General features: G+C 54.1%; 1 protein-coding gene across 1 annotated transcript; it reads left to right on the top strand.

Annotated features, from left to right (window-relative positions):
• The first annotated feature begins 918 nt into the window (after positions 1 to 918).
• On the top strand, positions 919 to 2,362 carry LOC130143196 (microtubule-associated proteins 1A/1B light chain 3C-like). The gene is made up of 4 exons (XM_056325847.1): positions 919 to 970; positions 1,045 to 1,100; positions 1,277 to 1,383; positions 1,987 to 2,362. The coding sequence occupies exons 1-4, from the start codon at positions 919 to 921 to the stop codon at positions 2,360 to 2,362; spliced, it is 591 nt and encodes a 196-aa protein (XP_056181822.1).
• Positions 2,363 to 19,079: the final 16,717 nt, after the last annotated feature.

The raw sequence follows: 19,079 nt of genomic DNA, 5'->3' as shown, positions 1-19,079 counted from the left end.
CCGGATTTTATCCATCCCAGCAGGGCCCAGCTGAGCACCCCAGCTCCTCTCCATCCCTCTCAGCAGAGCCCAGCACCCTGCTAAGCACCCCAGATTTTATCCATCCCAGCAGGGCCCAGCTGAGCACCCCAGATTTTATCCATCCCTCTTAGCAGAGCCCAGCACCCTGCTAAGCACCTTTTATTGACTTATTTATTTACCCACCCCAGCAGCACCCTGCTGAGCACCCCAGTTCCTCTCCACCCCCTTAGCAGAACCCAGCACCCAGCTGAGCACCCCAGCTTTTATCCCTCCCTCCCAGCAGCACCCAGCTGAGCACCCCAGTTCCTCTCCACCCCCTTAGCAGAACCCAGCACCCAGCTGAGCACCCCAGCTTTTATCCCTCCCTCCCAGCAGCACCCTGCTGAGCACCCCAGTTCCTCTCCACCCCCTTAGCAGAACCCAGCACCCAGCTGAGCACCCCAGCTTTTATCCCTCCCTCCCAGCAGCACCCTGCTGAGCACCCCAGTTCCTCTCCACCCCCTTAGCAGAACCCAGCACCCAGCTGAGCACCCCAGCTTTTATCCCTCCCTCCCAGCAGCACCCAGCTGAGCACCCCAGTTCCTCTCCACCCCCTTAGCAGAACCCAGCACCCAGCTGAGCACCCCAGCTTTTATCCCTCCCTCCCAGCAGCACCCTGCTGAGCACCCCAGTTCCTCTCCACCCCCTTAGCAGAACCCAGCTGAGCACCCCAGCTTTTATCCCTCCCTCCCAGCAGCACCCAGCACCCTGCTGAGCACCCCAGCTCCACCCACCCCACCCAGGTGGGGCAGGACCGGGCTATATTAACCACCCTGCAGCACCAGCTGCTCCCAGTACCCCAGGCACCCATCCTGCTCACATCTCTAGCCTCCTGCTTGGCCCCCTCCCTGCCCAGGGATGCAGCCAAGCCCCAGCACCTCCCAGACATTCAAGCAGAGGAAAAGCCTTGGTAGGTTAGTGGGGACAGAGCGGGGGACAATGGTGCTGGATGGTCCTGAGCCCTCTTTTTTTCCCTTCCTGCAGCCACCAGGATGCATGAGGTAGCACAGATCCGGATCAAGTACCCCAACAAGATCCCAGTAAGGGCTGTGGCTCATCCTGGTATGGCCACCAAGGCTGGCAAATGAGTTGTAACTCTCGGCTAACAGATTTTTAGGGCTCCATCCTGCTGTCCACAGCCCTGTTTCTCAGGGTCCCCCGGCAGGGTGGTCCCCCAGCCCCTCCCCCACCCTCCAGCATCCTCTCCCTGCCACAGGTGGTCGTGGAGCGTTACCAGAAGGAGAAGACGTTGCCTCCCTTGACCAGGACCAAATATTTGGTGGCCCAGGACCTGCCCCTCTCCCAGTTCACCGTCACCCTGCGGTAGGTGCTGAAGGACCCGAAGGACCCCCAGGGTTAAGGGGTGGGGGTGGAGACCCCAGAGTGAAAGCCCAGCCTGGATGCAGCTTGGCCAAGTGTTTAGCCTTAGCTTAGCGCAATTAACCTTCGCAATTAGCAAAGGAGCAGTATCCCTCCACCCTGGTGGGATAAAGTGACAATCTGCCCTTTTCCTTGGGGAGCCAGGGTTGTTAATTAGGGGTAGGTAATTAGCAGCCCTGCTGGTTGGTTTAGAACCTTGGTGCTCCTGGTTCTGCTTGAAATCCCCCCATCCCCCACCATCAAGGATAGGTATCTCCTGGCCAGATGGAGGTGAGAACCTGGGGGATGGGGGGGGTCGAGAGCATGTGGGGGAGGGGTTGGTCCTCCCAGATGTTTTGGGGCACATCCAGCTGTGCCCTGGCACCCACCTTTACCCCTGTGGGTGACCGGTCCTGGAGCCAGGATTGTGTCCCTATGGATGGATCCTTCCTGGGGATGCTTCTAGAAGCCCCCTTGAGTGGTCCAAGGGTCTTTCCTGCACCTCCATGGGTACTTCCTTCCAGGATGCTGCTGGGTGCTGAGCAATACTTGTTTCCTTCCCGGAAGGACGCGGCTCTGCCTGGCCTCTTCCCAGACCTTCTTCCTGCTGGTGAACGACAAGGGTCTGCCCAACATGGCCATCACCATGCAGGAGCTGTACCGGGACCACAGGGATGAGGATGGCTTCCTCTACCTGACCTACGCTTCCCAGGAAATGTTTGGTGCTTCCTCCAGTGCCGCCTCGCGGGAAGTGTCTGGCGGTGCTTCCTCCCTCACCGCCTCCTCCAATGCCTTGCAGGAAGTGTCCAGCAGCGCTTCCTCCAACACCTCCCCCAGTGCCTTGCAGGAAGCTTCTGGTGGCGCTTCCTCCCTCACTGCCTCCTCCCACGCCACCTCCCAGGAAGCGTCCGGTGATGCTTCCTCCAATGACTCTTCCTCCTAGGCCTCACAGGAAGCGTCTGGTGGCACTTCCTCCTCTGCCTTGCAGGAAACTTCCAATGATGCTTCCTCCCATGCCTTGCAGGAAGTGTCTGGCGGCACTTCCTCCAATGCCGCCTCCCACACCTCACAGGAGGAAGCATCTGGTGGCACTTCCTCCAACGCAGTTTCCTCGTGGCTACTCATCCCAGGACTCCAGTGCTGGCGGGATCAGGGATGTCTCTCTCCCAACTTGGTTTAAAATCTGTGGGGGATCCCGGATCGCGGCTGCACCGAACCTCCCCCCTCCCATTGCCGGGCCCGGTAACGCTCTTCACCGCCGCTCGCTGCATCCCTAATCCTGCGGCTTTAGATCCAGATTATTCTCCCAAGGCGGTAGGAGGTGGTGCTGGTTGCCTCCGAGCCCCAGGAAGGTTATTTTTCTAAAAAGGTTTTACAGCTCGTTATTATTCCTCGGAAAATTTAGGCTCCTTCTAAACATTTTTCCTAACAGGATTGGGGACGGGGACTTTCACGCTCGGTGCGGGATTTTGGGAGGCTGAGCATCCTCGAGCCGCTGCTACAGCATCCCTGCTCTTGGGGGGTGGGCTACAAAAATACTTGGTTGGTGCCTCTGGCCACCTCAATGCGGCTGGTCCCTCGGGGGTGATGCCACCCTTAACTTGGGGGGCCACTGAAACACACCTGGTCCCTCAGAGGTGATGCCACCCTTAACTTGGGGGGCCACTGAAACACACCTGGTCCCTCAGAGGTGATGCACCTTTAACTTGGGGGGCCACTGAAACACACCTGGTCCCTCAGAGGTGATGCCACCCTTAACTTGGGGGGCCACTGAAACACACCTGGTCCCTCAGAGGTGATGCACCTTTAACTTGGGGGGCCACCGAAACACACCTGGTCCCTCAGAGGTGATGCCACCCTTAACTTGGGGGGCCACTGAAACACACCTGGTCCCTCAGAGGTGATGCCACCCTTAACTTGGGGGGCCACCGAAACACACCTGGTCCCTCAGAGGTGATGCCACCCTTAACTTGGGGGGCCACCGAAACACACCTGGTCCCTCAGAGGTGATGCCACCCTTAACTTGGGGGGCCACTGAAACACACCTGGTCCCTCGGGGGTGATGCCACCCTTAACTTGGGGGGCCACCGAAACACACCTGGTCCCTCAGAGGTGATGCACCTTTAACTTGGGGGGCCACCGAAACACACCTGGTCCCTCAGAGGTGATGCACCTTTAACTTGGGGGGCCACCGAAACACACCTGGTCCCTCAGAGGTGATGCACCTTTAACTTGGGGGGCCACCGAAACACACCTGGTCCCTCAGAGGTGATGCACCTTTAACTTGGGGGGCCACCGAAACACACCTGGTCCCTCAGAGGTGATGCCACCCTTAACTTGGGGGGCCACCGAAACACACCTGGTCCCTCAGAGGTGATGCACCTTTAACTTGGGGGGCCACCGAAACACACCTGGTCCCTCAGAGGTGATGCCACCCTTAACTTGGGGGGCCACCGAAACACACCTGGTCCCTCAGAGGTGATGCACCTTTAACTTGGGGGGCCACCGAAACACACCTGGTCCATTGGAGGTTGATGCCACCCTTATCTCTAGGGAGCCACCAAGCTGTCAGCAGCCAAGCTGGGGGGTCCAGGGGGAGCAAGAAGGGCAAGGATTTTGCCCCCACCATTGCAAATCAGCCGGGGAGACCCCCTCCTGCGGAATAACAGTACCCCATCCCCCTCCCCTCTGCAGAATGGGGGGGCTTGACACCCCCCCCTCTGCCTCCAACCAGCACCTTGAGGATGGGGGATACGGAGCAAAAACCCATCAGCAGCAATTAGCTGAGCTCAAATTGGGGTGCTGTGCTGGGACATGGGCTTCCCACCCCCCCATCCCACAAAATCCCTCTTCAATATTTGGGGTTCCCCTCGCCCCTTGCTGCACAGTCATGCTGGGTGAAGATTTCCTGCACATTTAATCTGAAAATGTTAATAAATGCTAATAAATAAGCTTGAAAATTAGCTGCTGCAATGGTGGGAGCAGATTCCCTGATGTGCTTTTTTTTTTGGGGGGGGGGGGGGGGCGAGTTGAAGAGAGATTCCCCCCCCCTGCCCAGGGATGCAGGTTGGGATGTGGGGGCTGTACGTGCCCCCCACGCCGGGTGCAGCCCCCAAAGTGTGGGGCAGCAGGTTTTTGCCGAGGATTTGGGCTGGGAATTATTTTGGGGGTGGGGGTGATGGCTCCATGTGGCGCCCTTGCCGATGATAAGGGGTGAATCCAGGCGATGGGGAGATCATCCCCATCATCCTGGGGTGATCTCGGTGACCCATGTGATTCCTGGGGTGCAGGTAGGGGTATCCCTGCCCGGAGCACTGGGAGAAACTGGAAAAGCTCCCAGTATGGAGCTGCAGCCCTTTGAGCAGAGCAGGATGGGGCTGAGCGTAGAGGATCCACGGATCTCATTTCCCCCTGGAAAAGAGCTAGAAAAATATATTTACGGCCCCGTTCGCTGGGTGCTGGGGGGGTTGTTGCCCCCCGTGGGGGGGGGGGAAGTGCTGCTGCCTGCCCCATCCCCCCTTTTTCCCCATCCCCCCCTTCTTCCCCATCCCTTATCCCAACCACAGCTTTTTCTCCTCCTTCCCAGGCAGATGTTCAGAGGCAGTGCTTGCTCCCCTGGCACAGACACCTTCCTGCTTGGTGGTGGTGGTGGTGGGTTTTTTATTTTATTTTATTTTATTTTATTTTATTTTATTTTGTTTTGTTTTATTTCATTTTATCTTATTTTATTGTATCGTCTCTGTGCCAGATGCGTGGTACCTGGAGAAGGATGGGGTGGGTTTTCCCTGCCCGCAACAATTAAAGGTTCAATTAATGCTGAAGGCTCCCAGGGCTCTACGATGTGGCACCTTACGGGTTCAGAGCAGGTTCGCCTTCTTAATTAGCTTAATTAATGGCTGAAACCAAGGGTCTGGAGCAGAGGGTTAAAGAAGGTGAGGTGTAGCCTGGCAAAGCCCTGGTCTGGGATGGCAAAGAGCTTCCTGCTCCCCTTTCCTGCCCTTTTCCCGTTTTCCCAGGGAAATACATCTACCTTCCAGGCACCTGGAAGGAAACAGCTTTTGAGGCTTCCCCTCCTTTCCTGGATTTACTCCATGAGGATGAAGCCTATGGGGAAGGCTGCACCGGAGGGCGAAGGGTTTCCCGTCACCCAGCCCAGGTTAGTGGGATGAAGGAACCTTGGGAGCACTGGCCAAGCTCCAGTAAAGCCCTGGGATACACTGGGAGGCAACTGGGCTTGGCCAAGGTGCACGAGGGTCCCTACTGCCTTCCAGAACCAGAGCTGAATCCGTTCCGGAGACTTCCAGAAGATGCTGGATGCCAAAAGCATCCAACAGTCCCACCTTATCCCTTGGATCATAAACTCCTTGCGCTTGATCCGGGTACCAGCACGGTGCCCAACACCAGGATCGTGCCCAACGATTTGCACGATGCACGGGGACACGCCGCGCATCCCGGGCTTCCAGACTGGGAGAATCCCCTCCCCCCCCCCCCCCCCCCCCTCCTCTGGATGCAGGGACGCTGAAAGCTGATCTCCTTCATTTCTTCTAGGAAACCAGATCAAAAAAGCTGCTGACCAGCATTTTACGGGATTTTGGGGATGCTGATGGATTTTTCGCCGGGTCATTTCTTTTGCTCCACGCCATTTGTAACCACAAGCCACCCGTCCTACTACAAATATAATTACATATTTATTGCCGATATCATTCCAAGTTAATTACACGGCAGCTAATTGGCTCAGCAGGGGGGGGTTTGCCATGGTTGGGTGTGAAGGAGGCAGCGGTAATCCTGAGTGCTTTTCTCCCCTGGTCCTTTGCCGCGCGATGCTGTTACTCCCTAGAGGGACCAAAGGGACCAGCCGAGATGCTGCAGATGCAGAAATTTTTCCGGAGCACTGAGATTCCTTGATCTGCTGGACAGGATTGACATCCTCGCTCCCTCGTTAAGATTCCCTTGGCATCTCCCGTTTTGGCGTGTTTGTTAGCGGGTAAATCTTCTATTGTCGGACGCTTTATGGTGGGAAAAATTGCTGTGCCTTTGTTTCGTAAATTGGACTTTCATCTCAGAAGATGCTGGTGATGGGGCCAGCACCCCCCCCCCCCCCCAACACATTAGTCCTGATTAGGCTCATTCCTTTTGTCTCATCCTTGAATAGATGTTTTCCCTGAGAGCCGTAATCATGAAGCCATCTCCAGATTGAGGTGATTAAGCCCTTGATTCCTCTGGCTCCTCTTTATCCCAACCCCAGATGTGGTGGTTTGTCACATGAAGGGTGATGATGACAAGCAACCAGCGTGTAATCCATCCCCGTCTTGCTCCTGCTGCAGCTGGAGGCTTCCCAAAACTTGGATCCTGGGGGATGAAGAAGGTACCTCAAGGGTTTCAACTCTGCTTCCTGGGCTCTGGTCCTTTGTGAGATGCTCTTAGGTGATCCCCCTCCCTCAAAACCTCCCCCACCATCCCCATGGGATTGCTCTTAGGTGATCCCCCTCCCTCAAAACCTCCCCCACCATCTGATCCCCCTCCCTCAAGACCTTCCTGTATCATCCCCATGAGATTGCTCTTAGGTGATCCCTCAAAACCTCCCCCACCATCTGATCCCCCCTCCCTCAAAACCTTCCCACCATCCCCATGGGATTGCTCTTAGGTGATCCCCCTCCCTCAAAACCTCCCCCACCATCTGATCCCCCTCCCTCAAGACCTTCCTGTATCATCCCCATGAGATTGCTCTTAGGTGATCCCCCTCCATCAACCCTCCCCCACCATCCCCATGGGTTTTCTGCACCTTGCTGCTATAGTTGGAGCTCAGACGCTCCCACCTGGTGCATCCCAATATCACAAAATGGAAAACTAAGCAGTTGCCTTGCTCAAGGTTGAACTCCCAAGGCTGGGAGCTCCTGGGAGCTGCCGGAGCCTGGTCAATGCGGGTGACAGGACCTTACCCCAGGCAGGAGACAACCTTGGCTGAGCCCAGCGGGATGCTCCGAGCATCCCCAGGTGGAGCTGGAGTCACCATGCCCCGGAGCATCCCCCCCAGCTGAGTCCAGCTGGCTGAGCATCATCAGCTGGATAGGACCCCCACCTTGCAGCCGTACCCCAGCAGCATCGAAAAGGCAGGATTTTCTCTTGGCTGGTGCTGGTTTCCCTGCTCCAAGGATAAGGAACAGCTTGGGAATGACTCACCTTCCCCATCAGGCAATTAGCAGCAGATTTGCAGCTAATGAGCTGTCCTGCCTCTCACCAGGCAGAGGTAAGATACAGATTTCAAGAGATCATGGAAATAAACCACCAACCCCCTCAACCGCGTCGCAGGATATTTTTAAAACACCTTTTAAAAAAAATCTAAAAAAAAAATTAAAAAAATTTAAAGAATAATTTATATTTCAAAAAGCCTAATTAGCTGGATGGACAGCACCGGGATGAACGGAGCCGGGTGCCCAGGAGCCAGCGGGATCCACACACGCTCCCAGCATCACTCCAAGGGTAAGCAGCGGCCAAAGCAGATGGAAGATCCCGCTGGATCCTCCGCGAGCATCCCGGTGCCTCGGCCGATGGGTGCCGAGATGCTGGCCAAAAGCTGGCGGCACAATGCGCTCGTCGGAGCTTGCGCGACAGAACTTTACTAATTGATGCTTATTTATGAATAGAAACCTTCTAGGAATCCAGCATCGTCGCCGGCTGGTTCATTAACGATTAATGGCTTTTAAAATAAAGGCTTTAGATGTGATTTAAGGGGAGGAGGGGGATGATGCACCCCCTCAACTCAACGGGTTATTTTGCTGCTGGAAGTGGGGAAGGACAGGGAAGTGAGGAAAAACCAGCGGATCAGCTGCAAATTGCTCCGTTAGCACTGCTGCTAATTGCGTGCCTGCTGTTTGGCACAGCAGCAGCCAAAAAAAAAAAAACCAACAAAAAAAAACAAACCCAAAAATTCTACAAATTGCTCTTTCAATCTGTGATCCCAGGCAACGAACTGCAGCGATGAAGGAGGAAGAAGTGACAAATCTGAAAGCATCACGACATAGTCGAGCCCGGGATGGGGGCACGGAGTGAGCCCGGGGGGAGAGAGGAAGCGAGGAGTGGGAAAAAGGTCGGAAGTGAGGAGTGCCGGGAAGGATGACTGCGGAGAAGGGCAGGTGGGGACAGCACGGGAAGGAGAAGGATGGAGAAGGATGGAGAAGGAAGGAGAAGGAAAGAGAAAAAAGGAGAAGGAAGGAGAAGGAAGGAGAAAAAAGAAGGAAGGAGAAGGAAAGAGAAAGAAAGGGAAGGAAGAAGAAGGAAGGAGAAGGAAGGAGAAGAAGGAGGGAGAAGAAGGAAGGAGAAGGAAGGAGAAGGAAGAAGGAAGGGGAAGGAGAAGGAAGAAGGAAAGAGAAGGAAGAAGGAAGGGGAAGGAGAAGGAAGAAGGAAAGAGAAGGAAGAAGAAAGGAGAAGAGGCTGGGTTGCATTGAGCTGCCTTGCGATCTGGCTTGGTCCATCCATCCTCTGGCTCTGCACCCACCCACAGCACGTGGAGGTGGCCATGGTGGCCACCTGGCCGGGCAATCCGAGCAGGACAAAGCTGGGGGCAGAGGGTAAGGATGTTCCTCTGCCTGCCAACCTCCGCTGGGTTCATCCCTGGCTTTGCCTGAACCTCTCAGCCCTGCAGATCCCATCCCTCAGCATCCTTCATTGCCCACCTGGTCCGACCAGCTGGGACCTCAGGGCTCCCTGGTGCCAAGAGGAAAAAAGTCTGGAGCAGGCACTGTGCAAGAGCTCTGCAGAGGCTGGATAGGACCATGGGTGCTGAAGACTGTAAATCACCTGGGAGCTTCTACAGCTAGCCCTGGCACACCAGGACCACGCAAGGACCAGCCCACCCAAAAGGAGACCACCGGCTTGTTTGAGGAATGTCCAAGGTCCTCCTGAGGACACTCACCAGCTCCATGGATTACCTGGAAGCGCCAGTTTCTCTCCACTGGTGCTCTGGCTGTAGCACAGGGAGACAAGTCCTGGCTGGAAGGATATCCAGGTGGAGTGCTGTCTGCTCCTGGGGTGGCCATCAGTGTCTCTGGATAACGCTCATCCGAAGAGCTCCCACTCCTCGACCAGCCCAGCATCCAAAGCCACATCCCTGAGTGGGACTGGACCAATCTTGACCAGCCCAGCATCCAAAGCTGCATCCCTGAGTGGGACCAGATGGAACATCCAAAGCTGCATCCCTGAGCAGGATCAGATGGATCTCAACCAGCCCAGCATCCAAAGCTGCATCCCTGAGCAGGACCGGACTGGTGGCAGATGCTTCTGCACATCCTGGAAGCATCCTCCTTTGCTGCAAATGGGAGCAGAAGCTTCCATGAGGATAAAAGGGAGCAAGACAGGGGACACAGGGTCCCAGGACAGACCTCCTGGCAGCCAGGATGCTCCAGAAGAGATGAAGTTGGAGAGGAAGAGGAGGGAACTGGTTCATCCCAACGATGACGCCGCCAGCACTGCCTGACCCTCCCTTTGCACATGCAGGAGATGGAAGCCCCAGCTCATCCAGAAGCTTCCAAGTAATTCCCAGCTTTCCCTGGCCATCCCCAGAAATCATCAAAGCTGCTTCGTTCGAATTAAGATTTCCCCAAGGGCCGCAACCTGCTTTGCCAATGTACAAACTGCTGGAAAAGGATTAAAAAAACCAAAAAAAAGTCTTTTTTTTTTTTTTTTTTTTTTCTTTCCCCATGATAAGTGTTCCCGGTGGGAAGCCTTGATGCCTAGGAAATTTTGTGATCTGTGCACGAGGCGCCTTTTCCTTCTGCCCTGGCTCTTTCCGTACTTTGCAGGATAAAGAAGGAGGAAAACCAAAGGTTTTTTACCCTGCAAAGGATTTTCCTTTGCAAACTGGTGAGGCTGGGATGCTCCCACCCCCCAGCACAAGGGAGGGAAGGGGATTCCCGACCCATAGAGATGCTGAGGAGGGAGGAAGGGACTGTTGCTCCCAAAATAGCCTGGGGACCTCGAAACCTGCTGCCTTCTCCTCCAAAAACGCCCACCCCCTGGACCACCAGCATCTACCAGCAAACCCCCAAGAGCAACCTGGTCCTGTTGAAGCCGCGGGGTGGGGTGGGGGTGGTGCTGGGTGACCTCCCAAGGTCCCCCCCAACCCAACCCATTCCAAATTTGAGGCTCAAACCCCACCTCGCACCTTTCCCTCCCACCCACCTCCCAGGAGGAGATAACGAAGCAGAACCTTCATCACCAACGTTGCTCCTGCCCGAATCCATCAACCGGGCAAACCCACCCACCAGCTCAACCATCCCAGCTGGATTCACCATGGAAGACCGTGACTTTTTAATTATTATTTTTTATTATTTTTTTTACCCCATCTATCTGTTTGTGGTTCTCATCCCGAGTTGAAAACACCCCTGAGAAATTAAGAAATTAAATTCACGCAAAACTCAAGGTCATGCTTTTGCCCCCACCCCTCCCCCCAAGGTCTCATCCTGCTGGAACCAGCACCCTCGTTCCCTGGAAGTCATAAAAACCCATCAGGTCAATTAATATGGAAATCTGTTCCCGCTTTGCCTCCCGTTCCAGCCTCCCATCCACCGTGTTGATGATTCCTGCGCCGTTGATGAATAGCCTGCCATAAATAGGCTCTGATTAATTGCGGCTGCACTCAGGAGGGCTGGAAATGCATCATTTTGCCGCGATGGATTGGGATAATGGTCATCATCTGCCTTTGAGTGCCATTCAACCGAGCCCTGGGAAGCCAGGTGCTTGGTTTTGAGCTTTTTTTTTTCAAAAAAAAAAAAGTCGTGGCCGCGCACGTAGCTCCAGAGAAAGAGCTCGCTGCCGGCTAATTCCTGTTTTTTTTCCTTATTGATCACCTCCAGCAATGGGATGGAGGCAGAAATAGATCCAGCATCCTACCTGGACCGTTGGGTTGAGGGATCTGGCATGCAGGAATGAACGAGACGGGCACCAAATTGCCTGGCGTGTGCCACCGGCATGCTTGGATCCACACCAGCACCTGGGCCAAATCCTGGGAAAAGCACGGCACCTTGTCATAGCCAAGCTTTTGCTGCTGGAATCTCCAGCTGTGGACGTTTGGATACCCTCCAGCATCGCACCCACCTTCCTAGAGGGCTGTCCCAAGTTGCACTGAATAAAAAAAAAAATTATATGTATTATCTATATCTCATCTAGAGAGAAATAAATAGGATTATATATATGGGATGGATATTTTACATAGAAACCATCCATTTTTTCATAGAATAAACAGAATATCTGTTTTTTTATATATTTACAGTCACATTTGGGTACATTGAGAAGATGCTGAGCGCCCCCTCCCCCCCCCAAGCCTGGGCAGGGCCCCACAGCTTTTGGCTGCGTCGATGCTGAGTTGCCATGGAAACCTTGGAGCCTTGGGATGCAGCTGAGCATCAGCGAGGGCTGCAGCCAAGGTGCCAAGGCAGGATGGGTGCAGGCGGGGGGTGCCCCTCCCCTCCAGAGGGACCCTGGCACCTTTGGTCACAGCCAGCCGGGGTGGGGGACACCCCCTCCCCAGGTTTATTTACTCGCTTCTCATTAAGGGGGCTGGAACCCCCCCCAGTAGGAATTTTGTGGGATTTGCCTTCTGCCTTCCCAGGAAGCTGTGCCAGGACCCCAGGAAAATCCCGATGGCATCTGAGCGGGTGACAAGCCCCAGGGGGGCACCCACAGGGCTGAAACTCCCCGTGGGACACGGGGTGGGTGGATGGGTGGGGGGGATGGAGACACAGGGAGGCGGGAAGGTCTAACGGGGTATCAAGCTCTGGAAGCAAACGAGGTCTCAGCCGCTAAATCCCGTAAGGAAACGATGGCGAGACAGGATGGGAAGGCTGGGAGGGATGAGCAGCCACAGAGATGGGGGGCTGGGGGCAGGGACCAGCACCACAGCCCAAAGATCCTGAGCAGCTCAGCATCTCCCACGTATCAGGTACACCCGGTGCCTGGCGCATCCTGCCCAAGCCACCAGCACCGGGGCGACTCTGAGCCAAAACATCACTGGTGGTGGGCGTTGGGGCAGGAAAATGGGAGGAAAAGGGGAGGAAAAGGGGAGGAAAAGGGGAAGGGGGATGGATTTCCCACCCCAGGACCAGCCGTGGATGCAGACAGCTCCGGATGATGCCCACATCCCAGAGCCAGCAGGTGGAAAGCCCCGCTCCCACCCTGCTCCCATCCTGCTCCCACAGCTTCCAGCATCCAGGTACTGGGAACCCAAGGAAGGAAATGCCAACCCCACCACGCTGGGTTTTCCGGAGGAAAAAAGTTCCCTCGTGTCTCAGGGACGAGGTGCAGAGGGTCGAAGGTTCCTCATTTATCTTGGTGGGGGGTCAGTGGGGTGAAGGCTCTGGGGGGCTCAGGGGCTTCTCCCTGCTCCAGCAGGGTGCCCAGCGTAATTAAGCAGCCAGGCTCATTAAGAGCCACCGGTGGAGCTAGGGTGGCTAAAAAAAAAAAATATTAAAAAAATTAAAAAGTGTTCACCCCTTACTTCTGGTCTCTTCTCCAATTTTAAAAATAAAATTAAAAAAATAATAAATATGTAGCCCTTCTGGGCTCTCCTGCAATTTTTAAAAAATAAAAAAAAAATTAAAAAATTAAAAATTTAAAAATGTTTAGCCCTTCTGGGCTCTTCTGTGATTTAAAAACAAATTTAAAAAATTAAAAAATATTCACCTCTAAGTTCTGCGCTGTCCTGCAATGTAAAAAAAAAAAAATTACCCCCATTCCACAGCCCCCCAACCCCCCACATCCCACAGTCGTCGCCCCCCCCCCCCAACCCACAGCCCCCCCCAACCCTCCCACATCCCATTTCCTGGTTTCAGCTCCAGCCCTTCCACCTCCCCCCGGATTTCCCCCGGAAGAAGGATCCCCCACCCCCGCGGACGGGCAGGAAATTTCCATCCCTGCCCAGAAAATAAAATAAAATAAAATAAAAAAATAAAATAAAAATCATTCCCTCCCGGGGTGTTTGGAGGCAGCAGGTTTAATGAGCCACCTGAAAATCATAAACCCTGGCATTAATTAGCTCCGGGAAAAAGGAAATGGGCTCAGTTCCGGAAAAAGGGAAATGGGCTCAGTTCTGGGAAAAGGGAAACGGGCTCAGTTCCGGGAAAAGGGAAACGGGCTCAGCTCTGGCTCTGGATGCTCCATGGATCCCATCGCTCCCAGCAGCTCACTGAGGAAGCGAAACGCGCCAGGTGAGCGGTGATTAATCATTAATTAATGAAAAAAGAAGCAAAAAAGCCGCCAGGAAAAAAATTAAAATAATAATTAAAAAAAATCCTGAAAACTCGAAAAACTCTCCTCCATCCCAGTGCCTTCCTGCTCCATCCCAGTGCCTCCCCACTCCATCCCAGTGCCTTCCTGCTCCATCCCAGTTCCTCCCCTCCATCCCAGTGCCTTCCTGCTCCATCCCAGTGCCTCCCCACTCTATCCCAGTGCCTCCCCACTCCATCCCAGTGCCTCCCCACTCCATCCCAGTGCTTTTCTGCTCCATCCCAGTGCCTCCCCTCCATCCCAGTGCCTCCCCTCCATCCCAGTGTCTTCCTGCTCCTTCCTAGTTCCTCCCCTCCACCCCAGTGCCTTCATGCTCCATCCCAGTCCCTCCTCACCCACCAGGGCACCCCCAGCCCCCCTTTCCAGCCTCCCTCCGCCTCAGCACCCACAAAGAGCCCGGGGAGGGGGGGGAGGGGTGCGAGGAAATGCGGGGGTCCCGCACCCCGATGCCTTTTGCTGCGGGCGAGGGGGTCTCCAGCAGCCCCCCTGCCCAGCCAGCACCGCCCTTGACCTTGCAGCTTGGCTTTGCACCCACGTCAGCACCCTCCGAGCCCAGCCGGGCTGAGGAAAAGGGGCTTTGTGCTAAATTGCAGGCAAAAAAAAAAAAAAAAAAATTAATTAAAATATGAAGTCCATCCCTGTTCTCTCCATCCCCTCTCCAAGCCAGGACCAGGCACAAACCATCGTTTCCCTCCCCCCAAACCCTCCAGGATGCCCCCGGGCAGGATGAGTCCCGCACCACAGCCCGGCCACCTCTTATGGAAGCTGGAATGAATTAAAAATAATGAGCAGGAAAGTTCATTAAGGGAAAAGCTAAACGCTCCAGCCTCATCCTTGGATGCTGCCAGCAGCTCTGGCAGCGCCGCGCGCAGCCGGATCTGTGATGAAACTGGGGGGGGGGGGAGGGGGGGGGAAGGGAGGGGGGAAACTCAGCAAATTAGATCCAGTTGATGATCTAATTAAGGTTGTGTTTGCAGAACTATGGGATGCACAAGCCAGTCCCTGGGCAGATGCCAGGCAGGGGCACAAAACGGCCCTGCAGGGAGGTGGTTTGTTTTGGTTTTTTTTTTGGGGTGGTGGTTGGGGTTTCATCTTCTATAACAGCTCAAGAGCTACCTCTAGAGGTCCAGGCACCATCCAAGCGGACACCCAGGAACCTCCCAAGGAGGGATACCGCTTTTTCCTGGGATATTTGGAAGCTGGGAGATGTTTTTCCTTTCACCCACGAGAGCTGCGGGTGGTGGAAAAGCGGAGATAACGGATTTTTTTAATCTAGCGCTGGTCCCACCGGTGATGCTCCCAGGTGGGACCAGGTCCTGGAGATGCAGGTTCCATCCTCATCCTCCTCCTCCTCCAACCTTTGCCTCCCCCAAAAGTCCTTCCGAGTAGGGTGAGCCATAAAAACCATCGGTGCCAGGAGGCTGGAAGCACCGATCGGAAAATACGGGATTAATTCAGCAATTCAGCTGGAATGTTAATGAAATGCAAAGTGACACGGGGGGTGGCGTGATGGAGGAGTGGAGGGGGCTCTGGCGGACGCAAAGACGGGATCGTGCCAATGGGATTTTGCTGCGCTTGTGAGTTCCCTGGGGAGAAGGATCTGAAGGATCAAGAAATTCAGTAACGAGGATTAGATGGAGCCCGGAAAAATAATTGCGTTCCCCAGCCGAGCCACCGAGCGCTCCCTGGGTGGTTTCTTTTTTTTATATATATATATATTTTTTTTATGGACAATTAGAAACAGCAGTGTTAAATAAAGCCGCTCCCGTCTGTCCATGTGCCCTTCGGGATCCAGTTCCGAAAGCCTGGAGAACACAAATCCCAGGGAAGGCTGTGGGAAAACTCATGGATGCTCCCGGGGTGCACGGGGACACCAGCCCAGCCCCGTGGGCAAGGGCCCGGCAGCCATTTATCCAAAGGGAAAGAGACCCCCACCCCACTCCCACCCCGAGCTCCCCCGGCACGGATGGGACCCAGGGGTGCTGATTTGGGTGCTGCTGCTTTGGTGGTGGAGACCCCGCTCTTCCCAGGACCCTCAGCCCCACAACTGCTGCTTCCCCATCGGCTCCCGCTCTTGGGACTGACGGATACTTCCCTGATGGGTACTTCCTGATGGGTACTTCCCTGATGGGTACTTCCTGATGGGTACTTCCCTGCTGGGTACATCCCTGACGGGTACATCCCTGATGGATACTTCCCTGATGGACACTTCCTGATGGGTACTTCCTGATGGATACATCCCTGATGGATACTTCCTGATGGGTACTTCCCTGATGGGTACTTCCTGATGGATACTTCCCTGATGGGTGCTTCCCTGATGGGTACTTCCTGATGGGTACTTCCCTGCTGGGTACATCCCTGACGGGTACATCCCTGATGGATACTTCCCTGATGGACACTTCCTGATGGGTACTTCCTGATGGATACATCCCTGACGGATACTTCCCTGATGGGTACTTCCTGATGGATACTTCCCTGATGGGTGCTTCCCTGATGGGTACTTCCCTGATGGGTACTTCCTGATGGGTACTTCCCTGATAGGTACTTCCCTGACGGATACTTCCCTGATGGACACTTCCTGATGGGTACTTCCTGATGGATACTTCCCTGATGGGTACTTCCCTGACGGATACTTCTCTGATGGACACTTCCTGATGGGTACTTCCTGATGGATACTTCCCTGATGGGTACTTCCCTGGATACTTCTGTGATGGGTACTTCCCTGACGGATACTCCCCACCATCCCAGTGCCTCCCCACTCCATCCCAGTGCCTTCCTGCTCCATCCCAGTGCCTCCCTTCTCTCTTGACGGTGTTTTTCCAGGAAACACAAGTTCTGCAGCGCCTTTGTGAGCAGGAACACGTCAGGACTGAACCCCTCGGTCACATCTCCCTTCCCCCCAGCACCCCTGGACCCTCATCCCAACCCAACGCTCTGTTTAACCCCATCCCGACTTCGGTTTATTCACCAGGATATTGCCCACTGCTTCACGGTGTGCCCAGGAAAGGGTTTTTTCCCCCTGAAAAAAAAAAATAAAAAATTATTTCTTCTGGGTTTTTGGTTTTTTTTTTCCCTGAAAAAAAATAATATTATTTCTTTCGGGGTGGGAATGTCCACCGTGAGCATCCCCCGTGTCCCAAGGACTGATCCTTCCAGGCGGGATTCACCGCAGCTCCTAAAGCCGTGCGGATGAGCTTCCCTGTCTCTCCTAGACCCACTTCCCCCCAGGATAAACCTTTCCCTCGGTGAGAGAGGTGCGTTTTTCCTGGAAGTCCGACACGGCTCCCAATTCCCTTCCCAAGCTCCTTCCCAGGGCTGGAAGCTGCTGCGTCACCAGCCGGAGGACAGATCCGGAGCTCCTCAGCTCCGCTTTGATAACGGCGCTTGACAGTGATGGATGCCACCTCCCGCGGGCGTGGCGAGAGCCACCGGCACGGGGTGGAAAATCATTCCTGAGCCCGGTTTTGGGGTGGGGGGACAAACACGGGGTCCGTCCCCCCCTTCCCCACCTGCCTTTCACCTTCAGCATCCTCCTGGTGGGCTGAGGGAGCTGGGGAAAAGCATCCCCCCCTCCCCCCGCGCCAGCCCTGCCTCCAAGCTGGCTCCTGATTTCCCGGGATACGACAAGCTTCTTCCTCAGGCTCTGGAAAGAAACCAGAAGAAATTCCTTAAATGATCCTTCCGGAAAAGTGAAGGTTTCAAACACGATCCTGTCGGAAGCGGTTACTGTCAGTGTCACCACGCTGGTGACGGGTCCAAGGGTTGACACGCGGCTGGAGCATCCAGCCAAGGTCTTCCCGCAGGAGCGGGGATGTGCTGCTCCATGACTTATCCTGGGAAAAAAATCGCCGTCCAGGCCGTCCATCCGTCGCTGAATCGGGATACAGGACCAGCGAGCGCAGCAACCAGCGGCTGCTCCCTCGGGAAAAGGCAGGAGAGCAGCTCCGAGCACAGGATCCCCTACGGGAACCAGGATGCTGCGCCTCTTTTCCCAGCGTGGCCGAACCCAAATTTTGGGATAACCCATCCCCAAATTCCAGAGCAGCTCCCACCCTCCCCACGCACCCGCTCGCTCCTTCTCCGAGGTCTCGAAGCCCCAGCCGCCGCTCAGCACTGCAGGATAGTCCCCTGGGTGTGACGCCGGGCTGGCTTCACCCCAACGCTGGAACCGAAGAGCCACCAAGTCTATTTACTACGTAGGTCCCACCTCGAGTAACGCCGGAGTAGCCTCAGGGTATTTATTCTTCCCTGGGTGGCTGCTTGGAGCCCACCGGACGGCACAGAGCCCCCCCAGCTCTTAGTAATAATACACCCTTGTTACACCTTAGTAATAATAATAATAATAAATTAGCCATAATAAATACCATAATAATAATAAATCAGCCATAATAATAATAATCAGCCATAATAAATATCATAATAATAATAATCAGCCATAATAAATACAATAATAATAATAATCAGCCATAATAAAGACCCTAAACACCCCCAACCATCACCAAGCGCTTTATTTACCTCCGCTCCCGCTTTCATCACACCACCCACTTATTCGAGAGTTTTTCTCTTTTTCAGGTTCTCACCCGCTTTGTCACCCTGAGCTGGATGGTTGGTTTTTTTTTTAATTATTATTATTTTTTTTAAATTGATGTGTAGCTACGGAAACCAACTTTGATCTGCTGCGCGGGAGCTTTCCATCTCCCCGACAAAAAGCAGAACGGCGAGGGATATTCGGAGGTTTGGGTTTGATGGTCCAGTAATTGGAGGGAGGAGGCAGGAGATGGTGCCTTTTTCCAGCTCTAAAATGGCAGATTTTAGCAAAAAAACCCAACCAAACCCCACAACAAACAAAGGAAACCCACCGCCACGCTCCCTATAACGGCCAATTTCACACCAGAAAAGGAACACTTAAATTCACAGAACGCGGGGAGAGGCAGGAAACAGTTCCTAAACCGCGCTAGAAGCACCGGGTTTTAAAATGAACCTTTCAAAATGAACCTTTAAAAATCAACCTTTCGAGATGAACCTTTCAAAATTTAAAAATTAAAAAAAAAAACAACAAAAACCCCCCCCCAATCCACCAGGATTTAAGCAGTTCTTAGGAAATCCAGCGTTGATTCGATGCAAAGCAGAACGCAGTGACAAAAAAGGGGGATAAAAGATATCAGCTTCTAGCGTCAGAAAAACTTTTCCAAATTGGTCTTCGGCCACATTTCCATTTTAAGACTTAAAAAGAAAAAAAAAAAAACCACAAAAAACCCCACAGAAACAAGAGCCAGCTCAGCACATATTGCAGAGGTTTGGGGTTTTTTTGTTCTCATAGAAGCCACAAGATCTCTACAGGCAAAGGAGGAGAAATAATCAATACCAGAGCTCTTGAAATG

Source organism: Falco biarmicus (genome assembly GCF_023638135.1).
Source record: "Falco biarmicus isolate bFalBia1 chromosome 13 unlocalized genomic scaffold, bFalBia1.pri SUPER_13_unloc_1, whole genome shotgun sequence".
Taxonomy (NCBI): domain Eukaryota; kingdom Metazoa; phylum Chordata; class Aves; order Falconiformes; family Falconidae; genus Falco; species Falco biarmicus.
Note: the sequence above shows the minus strand (reverse complement) of the source record. Positions and strands in the feature narration are given on the sequence as shown.

Coding starts and splice junctions, on each gene's coding strand:
- LOC130143196 (XM_056325847.1), top strand. CDS start 919: ATGCAGCCAAGCCCCAGCACCTCCCAGACATTCAAGCAGAGGAAAAGC. Junction 971..1,044: donor CAAGCAGAGGAAAAGCCTTG/GTAGGTTAGTGG, acceptor CCCTTCCTGCAG/CCACCAGGATGCATGAGGTA. Junction 1,384..1,986: donor CAGTTCACCGTCACCCTGCG/GTAGGTGCTGAA, acceptor CCTTCCCGGAAG/GACGCGGCTCTGCCTGGCCT.